This window comes from Physeter macrocephalus, chromosome 20 (genome assembly GCF_002837175.3).
Source record: "Physeter macrocephalus isolate SW-GA chromosome 20, ASM283717v5, whole genome shotgun sequence".
Classification (NCBI taxonomy): domain Eukaryota; kingdom Metazoa; phylum Chordata; class Mammalia; order Artiodactyla; family Physeteridae; genus Physeter; species Physeter macrocephalus.
The window spans coordinates 107,006,149-107,020,705 of record NC_041233.1 but is presented as its reverse complement, the minus strand read 5'-3'; the positions used below and the strand labels follow the sequence as shown (position 1 = coordinate 107,020,705).

Here is a 14,557-nt window from a genome sequence, read left to right as displayed (position 1 = left end):
CTCACCCTAACACGGATCCGTACCCTAATCTGGACCGTCACCCTAACCCGGGCCTAACCCTAAACCTAGCCTGACCCCAGACACTGAACCCTAAGCCAAAGCCGTAGCCTGAACCCTGAGCCGTACCCAAACGATAACACCTCACCTGGCCCGTACACTCCCCCAACACGTATCCGTACCCCAATCTCGACCCTCACCCTAACCCGGGCCTAAACCTAACCGTAGCCCGACCCCAGACCCTGAAAACTAAGCCTAAGCCATAGCCGGAACCCTAAGCAGTACCCTAACGATGACCCGTACCCTGGCCCGTACACTACCCCTGACACGTATCCGTACCCCAATCTCGACCCTAACCTAAACCCGGGCCTAACTCTAACCCTAGCCCAACCCCTGACTCTGAACCCTAAGCCTAAGCCGTAACCTGAATCCTCTGCCGTACCCAAACGATAACCCGTAACCATGCCCGTACACTCCCCCTAACACGTATCCGTACCCCAATCTCGACCCTAAACCTAACCCGGCCCTAAGCCTGATGTGACCCCTAAGCCTAACCCGTACCCTGAACCCTAAGCCGTACCCTAACGATAACCCGTCCCTTCGCTCGTACACTCCCCCTAACATGTATCCGTATCCCAATCTCGACCCTAATCGTAACCCGGGCCCTAACCCAAACCGTGACCCTGACCCCTAACCCGTACCCTGAACCCTAAGCCGTACCCTAACGATAACCCGTACCCTCACCCGTACCCTCCCCCTAACACGTATCCGTACCCCAGTGTCGACCCTAATCCTAACCCCGGCCCTAATCCTAACCCTGACCACTAACCCTAACCCATACCCTGAACCCTAAGCCGTACCCTAACGATAACATGTACCCTCACCCGTACACTTCCCCTAACACGTATCCATACCCCAATCTCGACCCTAATCCTAACCCGGGCCCTAGCCCTAACCCTAGCCCTGACCCCTACCCCTAACCCGTACCCTAACGATAACCCTTACCTTCACCCGTACACTCCCCCTAACACGTATCCGTACCCTAATCTCGACCCTAATCCTAATCCGGGTCCTATCCCTGACCCTGACCCTGACACCTAACCCTAACCCGTACCCTGAACCACAAGCCGTACCCTAACGATAACCCACATAGTAATTGCATTTTCCCAGTGCTAAGACTAGGTCTTGTAAATCACTTTGGAAAGAATGGTTGTGATTTTAAAAATAAAGTCATAACATTTACAAAGAAGGTGTTGTTCAGGTATCTTAAACATTATTTTCAATATCTGTTTCATAGATGTATATTTCTTTAGAATCTTTTGCATATGCATTCTATTTTTACTGTCGGATTTTCCCTCTGTAGATGTAATTGATAAGGAAAGTCTTGCTAATTTAACAGTTTAGTTATAGTTATATTGGTAGATGATTTGAAATTTTATCTTGTTTTGAAATACACTGAGGGTTTTTAAAATCTAGAAAAGGACCTGAAGTACAGAGAAACGTCTTGTTTCAATTGATTACCAGGAACTGAGCAGTTTTACTCATTAAGATGTCTAGGGGAAGATATGGAAAGACAAGATTGTAAGCAATTTCTTAAACCCACTTATTTTGAAATTTAGATTTTTAATTTTCAATTTGGAATTTTCTATTTTAAAAGTCTTCGATGACTGAAATAAAATTAAAAGTTATTCAAAATTCACAACAGTAAGGATTAAAGAAATTTAAAGAATTAAACCAGATTTTTAAAAATAAGCTTGTAGCATTTATACTTCTGAAGTTATTAAAGGTACGATTACACTAAGTCTTTCAGGACACTATTTAAGAAAGAAAAAAATAGTGGTTTTATGGAATGGTTTCCAATATTTGACATGGTCTTGGTCAGTCTCTAGCCTAAGAGCTGGATCTCTGAAGACTCTTCCTGCAGTTCAATCCTGTAGCTATGTTTCTAGTTGCAACATTTTACAAATTCAAGAGGGGTGGGATGGGGGGGGTGGGAGAGGGAGGGTGGGAGGGAGACGCAAGAGGGAGGAGATATGGGGATATATGTATACGTATAGCTGATTCACTTTGTTATACAGTAGAAACTAACACACCATTGTAAAGCAATTATATTCCAATAAAGATGTTAAAAAAAAAAGAATGAAGGTAACCTGTCATCAGTAAAATACCCAGGATAATGTAACGTGGGAGAGAGAAAACAAACATAGCTATTATAAAAATTATAAAAATACACACATTCTAAGTTGTTAGAGTCGATGATCTTTGTTGAAATACATTGTAGTCTAAATTCTTTGACGAATAAGTAAAGTGTGAAGTTCATCTGCCAATGAAGGATTCAGACGACAAGCCTTAAAAATCAAAGAAAAAGTTATTTAGACATATTTTGAATTGTTGGATCTTTTGTTTTTAAGAAACAGAGTACAGTGATTTAAGGGAATTTCATAGTTAGTGATACATTTCTATTCTGATTTCTTAATTAGGGAGATTCAAGTTAACCTATGCAAAGTATTAATAGATCATAACTAAAAATAACCATGCTATTATCCTTTGGGAGAGAAAATTCTCAGTGCCAAAAATAATGGATTTACACACTGATAGTATCCTAAGTTATGGATTATCAAAATAAGTAAAATAGAAAGCATTAACATTTGGCCTCAAACCTGTTATGTGAATAGCAGCATGTATAATTTTTTAAACATATGATTTTGTTATGCCTAAATTAGCAATAAGGTGCATAATTTCATAGTATGTCAGGAATTTGAAAGATAGATGTTACCTCATCCAGACCTTACTCCATGAAGAAATTGTCCCTTTTAGTTCCCATGACAGTTGGTTACCAGATATTTGCTTGGTTGCTTCTAGTGGCAAGAAGTCAGCACCTTGGCTTCTGCACACGGCCCCCCAAGCTGAGGTGTTGGCACAGCCATTTCACACTAGGTTCAAGGCCTCTACATGTGGCACCCTATGAGCAAGTCAAACTAGACTAAGCACAAAGGGAAAAAGAATGGGACTTACACCACTGGTTCTCCTGGTTCTCAGGCCTTCAGACCCAGACTGGAACTAAACCACCAGCTTTCCTGAGTCTCCCAGCTTGCAGATGATAGACAGTCTTTGCAGTCTCCATAATCATGTACAAATTAGTATATATAGGGGATGAGGATAAGATGGCGGACTAGAAGGAACTGAGCTCACCTCCTCTCACAAAAACACCAAAATCACAACTAACTGCTGAACAAGCATTGACAAAAAAGGACTAGAACCTACCAAGAAAGATATTCTACTTCCAAAAACAAAGAAGCCACAACAAGATGGTAGGAGGGTTGCATTCACGATACAATCAAATGCCATATCTGCTGGGTAGGTGAGCCACAAACTGGAAAATAATTATATTGTGAGTTTCTCCCATAGGAGTGAGAGTTCTGAGCCCCCACATCAGGCTCCAGTCGTTTGGCATCAGGAGGAGGAACCCCCAGAGCATTTGGCTTTGAAGGCCAGCGGGACTTGATCGCAGGAGCTCCAGGGGACCAGGAGAAACAGAAGCACCACTCTTAGAGGGTGCACACAAGGTCTCATGTGCACCAGGACCCAGGGGAAAAAGGAGTGACTTAATAGAAGCCTAGGCCAGACTTACCTGCTGGTCTTGGGGGGTCTCCTGGGGGAGGTGGAGGTCAGCTGTGGCTCACCACAGGGACAAGGACACTGGTGGCAGAGGTACTGGGGAGTACTCATCAGTGTGAGGTGTCCTGGAGGCTGCCATTGCGACGCCAAGACCTGGCCCCACCCAACAGCCCAAGGCTCCAGTGCTGGGAAGCCTCAGGCCAAACTACCAACAGGGCATGAGCACAGCCCCACCCATCAGCAGACAGGTTGCTTAAAGTCTTCCTGAGCCCACAGCTGCCTCAATACACCCCTGCCCATCAAAGGAACAAGACCCAGCTCCACCCACCACTGAGGAGGCATCAGTCCCTCCCACCAGAAAGCCTGCACAAGCCTGTTAGATCAGCATCACTCACCAGGGAGGCAGACACTACAAGCAAGAGCTACAATCCTGTAGCCTGTGGGATGGCAAGCACAGAAAGTTAGATAAAATGAGATGGCAGAGGAATATGTTCCAGAGGAAGGAACAAGATAAAACCCCAGAAGAACAACTAAGTAAAGTGGACATAGGCAATCTACCTGAAAAAGAATTCAGAGTAATGAAGTAAAGATGATCTAAGGTCTCAGAAAAAGAATGGAGGCACAGACCAAGAAGCTAACACTAGAAGGAATAGCAGAATAACTGAGGCAGAACGGATAAGTGAGCTGGAAGACAGAGTGGTGGAAATCACTGCCCTGGAACAGAATAAAGAAAAAAGAATGAAAAGAAAGCAGGACAGTCTAAGAGACCTCTGGGACAACATTAAACACACCAACATTTGCATTATAGGGGCCACAGAAGGATAAGAGAGAGAGAATGGGCCTGAGAAAATATTTGAAGCGATAATAGCTGAAAACTTCCCTAACATGGGAAAGGAAACAGTCATCCAAGTCCAGGAAGTGCAGAGAGTCCCATACAGGATAAACCCAAGGAGGAAAATGCTGAGACACATTAATCAAACTGACAAAAGGTAAAGACAGAATATTAAAAGCAACAAGGGAAAAGCAACAGACAACATACAAGGGAATCCCTACATGGTTAACAGCTGATTTTTTAGTAGAAACTCTTCAGGCCAGAAGGGAGTGGCACAATATATTTAAAGTGATGAAAGGGAAAAACCTACAACCAAGAATACCCAGAAAGGCTCTTGTTCAGATTTGGAGAAATCAAAAGTTTTACAGATAAGCAAAAGCTAAGAGAATTTTTAGCACCACCAAACCAGCTTTACAGCAAATGCTCCAGGAACTTCTCGAGGTGGAAAAGAAAAGCCCACTACTAGAAACAAGAAAATTACAAATGGGAAAGCTCACAAGTAAAGGCAAACATACAGTAAACATAGGAAATTATCCACACACAACTATATTGAAACCAGCAATCATGAGAGTACAAATGCAGGATATTGGAAATGCATTTGAAATTAAGAGACCAGCAACTTAAAACAATCTTGTATATATATAGCCTGCTATATCAAAACCTCATGGTAACTGCAAACCAAAGATGTACAATAGATAAACACGCAAAAAAGAAAAAGAAATCCAAACATAACACTAAAGTAGTCGTCAAATCACAAGAGAAGGGAACAAAAGAGGAAGGGAAGAAAAAAAGACCTACAGAAACAAATCCAAAACAATTAACAAAATGGCAATAAGAACATACATATCAGTCATTACCTTAAATGTAAATGGATTAAATGCTCCAACCAAAAGACAAAGACTGGCTGAATGGGTACAAAACAAAACCCATATATATCCTGTCTACAAGAAACCCACTTCAGATCTAGGGACACATACAGACTGAAAGTGAGGGGATGGAAAAAGATATTCCATGCAAATGGAAATCAGAAGAAAGCTGGAGTAGCAATTCTCATATCAGACAAAATCGATTTTAAAATAAAGACTGTTACAAGAGACAAAGAAGGACACTACATAATGATCAAGGGATCAATCCAAGAAGACATAAAAATTATAAATATATATGCACCCAACATAGGAGCACCTCAATATGTAAGGCAACTGCTAACAGCCATAAAAGGAGAAATTGACAGTAACAATAATACTGGGAGACTTTAACACGTCACTTACCTCAATGGACAGATCATCCAGACAAAAGCAGTAACGAAACACAGGCTTTAAATGATGCATTAGACCAGATGAACTTAGTTGATATTTACAGAACAATCCATCTGAAAGCAGCAGAACCCACATTCTTTTCAAGTGCACATGGAAAATTATCCAGGATAGATCACATGCTGAGCCATAAAGCAAGCCTCAGTAAATTTAAGAAAATTGAAATCATATCAAGCATCTTTTCTGACCACAATGCTATGAGATTAGAAATCAACTACAAGAATTAAACTGTAAAAAGCACAAACACGTGGAGGCTAAACAATATGCTACTAAACAACCAATGAATCACTGAAGAAATCAAAAAGGAAATCAAAAAATACCTAAAGACAAATGAAAATGAACACAATGATTCAACCCTATGGGACTCAGCAAAAGCAGGTCTAAGAGGGAAGTTTATAGCAATACAATTTTACCTCAGGAAACAAGAAAAATCCCTAATAAACAACCTAACCTTACACCTAAAGCAACTAGAGAAAAAGAACAAACAAAACCCAAAGTTAGCAGAAGGAAAGAAATCATAAAGATCAGATCAAAACTAAACAAAGTAGAAATGAACAAGAGAAAAGATCAATGAAACTGAAAGCTGGTTCTTTGAAAAGATAAACAACACTGATAAGCCTTTAGCCAGACTCATCAAGAAAAAAAGGCAAAGGGTTCAAACCAATAAAATTAGAAATTAAAAAGGAGAAGTTACAACTGGCACCACAGAAATACACAGGATCATAAGAAACTACTTACTACAAGCAACTTTATGCCAATAAAATGGCAACCTAGAAGAAATGAAAAAATTCTTAGGAAGGTACAATCTCTCAAAACTAAACCAGGAAGAAATAAAAAAAATACGAACAGACCAATTACAAGTACTGAAATTGAAACTGATTAAAAAACTCCCAACAAACAAAAATCCAGGACCAGATGTTTTCACAGGCAAATTCTGTCAAACATTTAGAGAAGAGTTAACACCTATCCTTCTGAAACTATTTCAAAAAACTTCAGAGGAAGGCACACTCCCAAACTCATTCTATGAGGCCACCATCACCCTGATACCAAAACCAGACAAAGATACCACAAGAAAAGAAAATTACAGGCCAATATCACCAATGAACATAGATGCAAAAATCCTCAACAAAATACTAGCAAACCAAATCCAACAATACATTAAAAGGATCGTACATCATAATCAAGTGGGATTTATCCCAGGGATGCAAGGATTTTTCAATATCCGCAAATCAGTGTGATACACCATGTTAATAAATTGAATAAAAACCATATGATCATTTTAATAGATGCAGAAAAAGCTTTTGACAAAATTCAACACCGATTTATGATAAAAACTCTCCAGAAAGTGGGCGTAGAGGGAACCTACCTCAACATAATGAAGGCCATATATGACAAACCCACAGCTAACATCATACTCAGTGGTGAAAAGCTGAAAGCATTCCCTCTAAGATCAAGAAAAAGACAAGGATGTCCACTCTTGCCACTTTTATTCAACATAGTTTTGCAAGTCCTAGCCATAGCAATCAGAAGAAAAAGAAATAAAAGGAATCCAAATTGGAAAAGAAGTAAAACTGTCACTGTTTGCAGATGACATGATACTACACATAGAAAATCCTAAAGATGCTACCAGAAAACTACTAGAGCTCATCAGAATTTGGTAAAGTTGCAGGATACAAATAATACAGAGAAATCTCTTGCATTCCTACACACTAACAATGAAAGACCAGAAAGAGAAATTAAGGAAAAAATCCCATTTACCACTGCATCAAAAAGAATAAAATACCCAGAAATAACCTAGCTAAGGAGGCAAAAGACCTATACTCCGAAAACTGTAAGACACTGATGAAAAAAATCAGATGACACAAACAGATGGAAAGATATACCATGTTTTTGGATTGAATCAATATTGTCAAAATGATTATACTGCCCAAGCCAATCTACAGATTCAATGCAATCCCTATCAAATTACCAACGACATTTTTCACAGAACTAGAACAAAAAATTTTTTACTTTGTATGGAAACCCAAAAGACCCCAAAAAGCCAAAGCAATCTTGAGAAAGAAAAACGGAGCTGGAGGAATCATGCTCCCTGACTTCAGACTATAGTGTATAAAGCTGCAGTATGGTGCTGGCACAAAGACAGACTTGCAGATCAGTGGAACAGGATAGAAAGCCCAGAAGTAAACCCATGCACCTATGGTCAATTAATTTACAACAAAGAAGGTAAGAATATACAATAGAGAAAAGACAGTCTCTTCAATAAGTGGTGCTGGGGAAACTGGACAGCTACGTGTAAAAGAATGAAATTAGAACATTCTCTAACATCATACACAAAAATAAATTCAAAATGGATTAAAGACCTAAATGTAAGACTAGATACTATAAAAGTCATAGAGGAAAACACAGGCAGAACACTCTTTGACATAAATCACAATATCTTTTTGGTTCCACCTCTTAGAGTAATGAAAATACAAACAAAAATAAACAAATGGAACCCTAATTAAACTTAAAAGATTTCACACAGCAAAGGAAACCATAAACAAAATGAAAAGACAACCTACAGAAAGAATATTTAATCCCTTGTTGGTTGCATCATTTGTAATCTCCAAAATATATTGGGTTGGCCAAAAAGTTCATTTTGGTTTTTCCATAAGATGTTATGGGAAAACCCAAATGAACTTTTTGGCCAACCCAATACAAAATAATTGCGCTCATGCAGCTCAATATATTTTTTAAAAAATCAAAAAATGGGCAGAAGATCGAAGACAGACAGATGGCCAAAAAGCACATGAAAAGATGCTCAACGTCGCTGATTAGAGAAATGCAAGTCAAAATTACAGTGAGGTATCACCTAACATCCGTCAGAATGGCCATCATTAAAAAGTCTACAAGTAACAGGTGCTGGAGAGCATGTGGAGAAAAGGGAACCCTCCTACAAGGTTGGGGGGAATGTGAATTGGTGCAGCCACTATGGAAAACAGTATGGAGGTTCCTCAAAAAGCTAAAAATAGAGCTGCCATGTGATCCTGCAATCCCACTCCTGGGCATATATCTAGAGAAAACCTTAATTCAAAAAGACACATGCCCCCCAGTGTACAAAGCAGCACTATTCATAATAGCCAAGACATGGAAACAGCCTAAATGTTCATTGACAGATGAATGGATAAAGACGACGTGGTTCTTTAGTTGCAGCATGCTGGATGCCGCGACTAAAGATCCCACACACTGCAATGAAGATCCCGCGTGCTGCAACTAAGATCTGGAATAATGGAATAATTCCATCTGCAGCAACATGTATGGACCTAGAGATGATCATACTAAGTGAAGTAAGCCAGAGAAAGACAAGTATCATATGATATCACTTATATGTGGAATCTAAAAATGTGGTAAAAATTAACTTACTTACAAAACAGACTCAGACTTCAGAAACAAACATGGTTACCAAAAGGGAAAAGTGGGGCAGGAGGGATAAATTTGGAGGTTGGGATTAACATATACACACTACTATATATAAAACAGATAATTGGGCTTCCCTGGTGGCGCAGTGATTGAGAGTCCGCCTGCCGATGCAGGGGACACGGGTTCGTGCCCCAGTCCGGGAAGATCCCACGTGCCGCGGAGCAGCTAGGCCCGTGAGCCATGGCTGCTGAGCCTGTGCGTCCGGAGCCTGTGCTCCGCAACGGGAGGGGCCACAACAGTGAGAGGCCCGCGTACTGCAAAAAAAAAAAATCAATAAGGATCTACTGTATAACACAGGGAACTCTACTCAATACTCTGTAATAACCTATATGGGAAAGGTATCTGAAAAAGAATAGATATATGGGGCTTCCCTGGTGGCGCAGTGGTTGAGAGTCCGCCTGCCAGTGTAGGGGACATGGGTTCGAGCCCTGGTCCGGGAGGATCCCACATGCCGCGGAGCAACTAAGCCTGTGCACCACAGCTCCTGAGCCTGTGCTCTCGAGCCTGCGAGCCACAACTGCTGAGCCCACGTGCCGCGACTGCTGAGGCCCACGCACCTGGAGCCCGTGCTCTGCAACAAGAGAAGCCACCACAATGAGAGGCCTGCACACTGCAACAAAGAGTAGCTCCCGCTCGCTGCAACTAGAGAAAGCCCAAACGCAGCAACGAAGACCCAACACAGCCAAAAGTAAATAAATAAATAAAATATATATGTATAACTAAATCACTTTGCTGTCCACCTGAAACCAACAACATTGTAAATCAACTATACTCCAATATAAAAAAAATTTTTTTAAGTCACCACCTGGGCTTTCCTGGTGGTACAGTGGTTAAGAATCTGCCTGCCAATGCAGGGAACACAGGTTTGAGTCCTGGTCTGGGAAGATCCCACATGCCACGGAGCAACAAAGCCCGTGTGCCACAACTACTGAGCCTGCGTGCCACAACTACTGAAGCCTGTGCGCCTAGAGCCCGTGCGCCACAACAAGAGAAGCCACCGCAATGAGAAGCCCGCGCACTACAATGAAGACTAGCCCCCGCCCGCCACAACTAGAGAAAGCCCGCGCACAGCAACAAAGACCCAACGCAGCCAAAAATAAATTATATTTTTAAAAAGTCACCACCTTTAGGAAATAAAAACTAAGGTTTTACCTATAAAGTTATTTTAGAAGATTCTTTGTATTAAGCTAAAATCCCCCACCCCCGACCCTTTAGAATCGTTGACTGTTCCTAGGAGGACATACATTGCTGGTTTCCTGGAAACTGAGAGGCAGAGGAGTGGGTAGTCACCCTGCCTGAGGGTGGCAAAGCTGAGACCAGGCCTGGGGCTCCTGACTTTCAGCCCAGGGTCTCTTCATCTGCGGCCTTATCTTTCCTGTAACATACTGCTGTGGGCTGTCATTCTCCCTTCCCTACAGTGCCTCTTTAGTAGGGCAGCCTTTCAGTCTGATGAAGACCACTATCAGAAGCCCCTCAAGTATTTTCTCTGAGTAAAATACTCAGAGTTCCTGTTTTTGTGCCTCATCTGACATGATTCCAGATCCTTCACTGGCTTTTTTTTAAAATGGAGAAAACTTAGAGGATCTCCCATAAAATCCAGTGGCCAAAATTGAGTAATGGGGCTGTATTATCTCCCACCATAAGGAAAATAGTTTTAAAATTGTAATCTGTTTATTATGCTCTTTTATTTAGGATGAACATATACCACATTTCAAGATAGTTTTCACCCAGAGCTCTCTGCTTATGTATACTTGGAAAGGGTACCAAGGATAGCATAGAATCTGAAATTGACTTGGTTTGGAAATTGGTATAATATACAGAACATTTAGATTAAACAAAGACAGCTGTTATTCATACTAATGGTGTAATGGTAAATATCTCAAAGGTCAGTTGTAATTTTTTTTTTTTTTTTGGCTGTGCTGGGTCTTCGTTGCTGTGCATGGGCTTTCTCTAGTTGCGTCGAGCTGGGGCTGCTCTTCTTTCCGGTATGTGGGCTTCTCATTGCGGTGGCTTCTCTTGTTGCGTAGCTCGGGCTCTAGGCCCACGGGCTTCAGTAGTTGTGGCTTGCAGGCTCCATAGTGCAGGCTCTAGAGCGCAGGCTCAATTGCTCCACGGCATGTGGGATCTTCCCAGACTAGGGCTCGAACCCATGTCCCCTGCATTGGCAGGTGGATTCTTAACCACTGTGCCATCAGGGAAGCCCCAGGTCAGTTGTATTTTTGTACTGTGTTCCTATATTTGTGTTGGTATGGGTTTAATCCTCTGGAAATTTTAAATTTCCAACAAAATAATTTAGGTTCCAAACTTGCCTACACATTGGAACCCCCTGGGGAGCTTAAAGAAATCTGCTTGTGTCCCATTCTGGGAGATGGTGATTTAATTTTTCTCAAATAAGGCCTGGGCTTTAGGAATTCTTAAGAGATTCCCCATGTGATTTTAATACGCAAGTAATTTTGAGAACCACTGCTGTAACGTGATCAGATTTAGGCAACGTGATCAGATTTAGGCAAGGGACTTAGAAAATTGTTCAGAAAATTGTTCCTTGCCTTGTTCCCTGCTCCAGCTTGAACAATTTGGCATTGCATGAAATTTTATGATCTAATTCTCATTTGGACTTATGGATGTCATGGACCTAAGGTGTGCAGTTTTGTTTTTAAAAAAAAAAACTTGCAGTTACTATTCATGATTCCCTTTCACACTCCCTCTGCACTTTTTAACAGTTGATTTTAGATGTGAAATCCATTCGCTATCTAAATAAACTGATCACATGGATTAAAACATGAAAAGGCTTATTTTAACTTGTTAATTCAAATTCATCAATATCCACCTAAGTGTGGTAGATGTCATGCAAAAAGAAACCTTAATGAAATGTACTCTAATGTACTAGAATGAAATAGATATTCACACTTTTTCTGGGTGAAAGAAGGCATGCACGTTCTGGGTTTAAGGTCTTGGTGCTGGGCCTTAGGCGGCAGACAGTGAAATAGAATAATTTGCATCAAAAATAGAATTTTTACCATCTGTGCTTAATTATTAAAAAGAATGACAGAATTGCTTGCAAACAAGCTGCATGTCTGACAACCTCTTGGTAGACAGAGGTTATCTGCACAATAAGTAGGAAAAAAACACCGATTTAAAAAGATGTCCAAGTCTCAACTAAAAACCCAGAAATTTCTATCGAGTCCATTTATATTTGTTTTTAGGCTTACTTTAGAATAATAGTGTTTAGCTGTTGCTTCATCCTTTGTGATACCCAAGCCAAGCTGCAGACACCGTGCGTGGTAGAAAGAGGCCACGGCCATGCCTCTGCTGATGAATTCTGGGAGACAGTCCGTGACCTGGGCTATCATGGGGATGTCATGAAACTCATCGTAGTCAGCAATCCTGTTACAACATCCAGTTGTGAAATTAAAAACGGTATCAGTTACAGTTTACATTTTTATAAACATGCCCAGAAACTGTCCATGTGCCCCAAGTGGTTTCTCTATTATTTCTACCAGTTTGAGAACAAAATTGTTTGCTATGTGGTGAAGGGTAAATAGAACAGTCAACTAACACCAGAAGAAGAGGAACTAACTACGGTGGCTATATGGCTTCCTAGGATTATACTGGTCAGGCTTAAAAACCACTAGAAAACATTAAGTTTTAAATATTACAAGAACTCTTATCACTTTGCAGATTTAAACAATGGGAAAAAAGCATTTTTCTATCTCTTTGGGTATTTAAACATCAACCTTGAATTTGGACTTTAGTCACACAGGACCAGAAAACACAGTAAGAAACTTGCACATCTATGATAATGGGCAATAAAAAGTCCTTCTCTATAACGCAGATACAGCGATGGAGAACTACATGAAAACAAGTCAACTCCACGTCAGCCATAATACTGTGGGAAATAGGAACATGGACAATAATGGAAAGTTCCAGAATTTTTTAAAGAACTGTTTGAAGTCTTAGTTTTAACCATATGGGCACTAGGGGATTTGAGACAACAGAGACCACACTTTTAAGTGGCCTGCTGCCTGGAGGCCATGATGTTGGGGAGGAGAGGGTAAAAGCAACTCCTTCATCCTCCAGTGTGGATGTCTGCCTCACACTGGGCTCGGGGAGAGGGGGGCCTGTGGGCTCCGTGGGAAGGGCATTATTGGGAGGGAAATGGCAGCATGGCCTTATAGACATTTTAGAGGACACCCAGGTCTGTTGCATTTGTACATTGTGGGTAAATGCAGGAAAGTACACGGCCTCAGAGAAGAGATATTTCCATATACTTTATGTTAGTGTTGGAGTCTTTTAACCATTCTCATTGTACAGTCCTCATCAAGCTATATTGCAATTGTGCAGTTATAGAACCTATGGCTAAGGGTGTAGGAAAAAAAACTTTAATATTTCTCATGTGCCAAGCTGTGTTAAACACTTTATATTCACTATTTTTTTATTTAATCAAGAAGAAAATACTTCTGCAGGATTACAAAAGAACAATTGATGCCTCAAAAGTTAAACTTGTGTAAGATTACTTAGCAGGTATACAGAGCAAATAGCACTGAAGTTCTGCAGACTAATAGATGTACTATCCAATATGGTAGCCATGAGCTATGTGTGGCTATTAAAATTAAAATCCAATGAAAATTACAAGTTCAGTCCTCAGTTGCACTGGCCACACTGCAAGTACCAATAGCCATCATTTCCAACACTGCGGCGAGTTCTATTAAACAGACCTGGCATAGAACATCTAGTAAGAGTTTTTGTAAATACTTTTATCCAGCTTACTCACCTTTTGGAAAATGCAACACACTTTGTAAAAAATTTCATCTTATAGTAATACTCCACGAGATTCCCTTGAGCTTAGACATTTCCACGCTCTGCTGCTTCCCTCAAGCAATGCAGGGCAGCCTCGGTATCCTGGTGGATGCCTTGTCCATAAAAGTACAAGAGCCCAAGTGCACCCTGGGATTCCAGGTTTCCATTGCCACAAGCTTCTGAATGCCAATAAAATGCCTAGGAAAAAGCACAATTCCCTAGTATTCACAAGGTGGATTGTAAAGGGAATATCTCTATAAGATAGTACTATTAATTCATCTCTAGGACATCGTTCTAACCCGTTGAACGTATGTCAGGCTAGCACCAACTTCGCATGCCTGAGAGAGGGTGCTGAGGGGAGCCCGCCCGTTGTCTGCCCACAGTACAGGCAAGGTCACTGGCTCGAGCTCAGCAGTTCAGGTTTAAGGATTTTCAGATTTTCCAGAGGAAGGACCAAGAAGGTGGGAAAGAGGAACCAAGCGTCTGAAAGCCTTTGTAATGAGGCACAGCAGAGGAGAGGAGAGCAGCTGATGTTGTGAGA

General features: G+C 41.1%; 1 protein-coding gene across 1 annotated transcript in view; it reads right to left on the bottom strand.

The window, feature by feature from the left end:
* Positions 1–1,942: 1,942 nt before the first annotated feature.
* The window catches only part of LRP2BP (LRP2 binding protein), a 36,478-nt gene continuing 23,863 nt past the window's right edge, over positions 1,943–14,557 (bottom strand). Inside the window, 3 exon segments of the mRNA XM_055080801.1 lie at positions 1,943–2,345; positions 12,429–12,603; positions 13,991–14,214. Of these exon segments, the coding sequence (XP_054936776.1) occupies positions 2,280–2,345; positions 12,429–12,603; positions 13,991–14,214 (465 nt within the window). The 3' untranslated portion in view covers positions 1,943–2,279.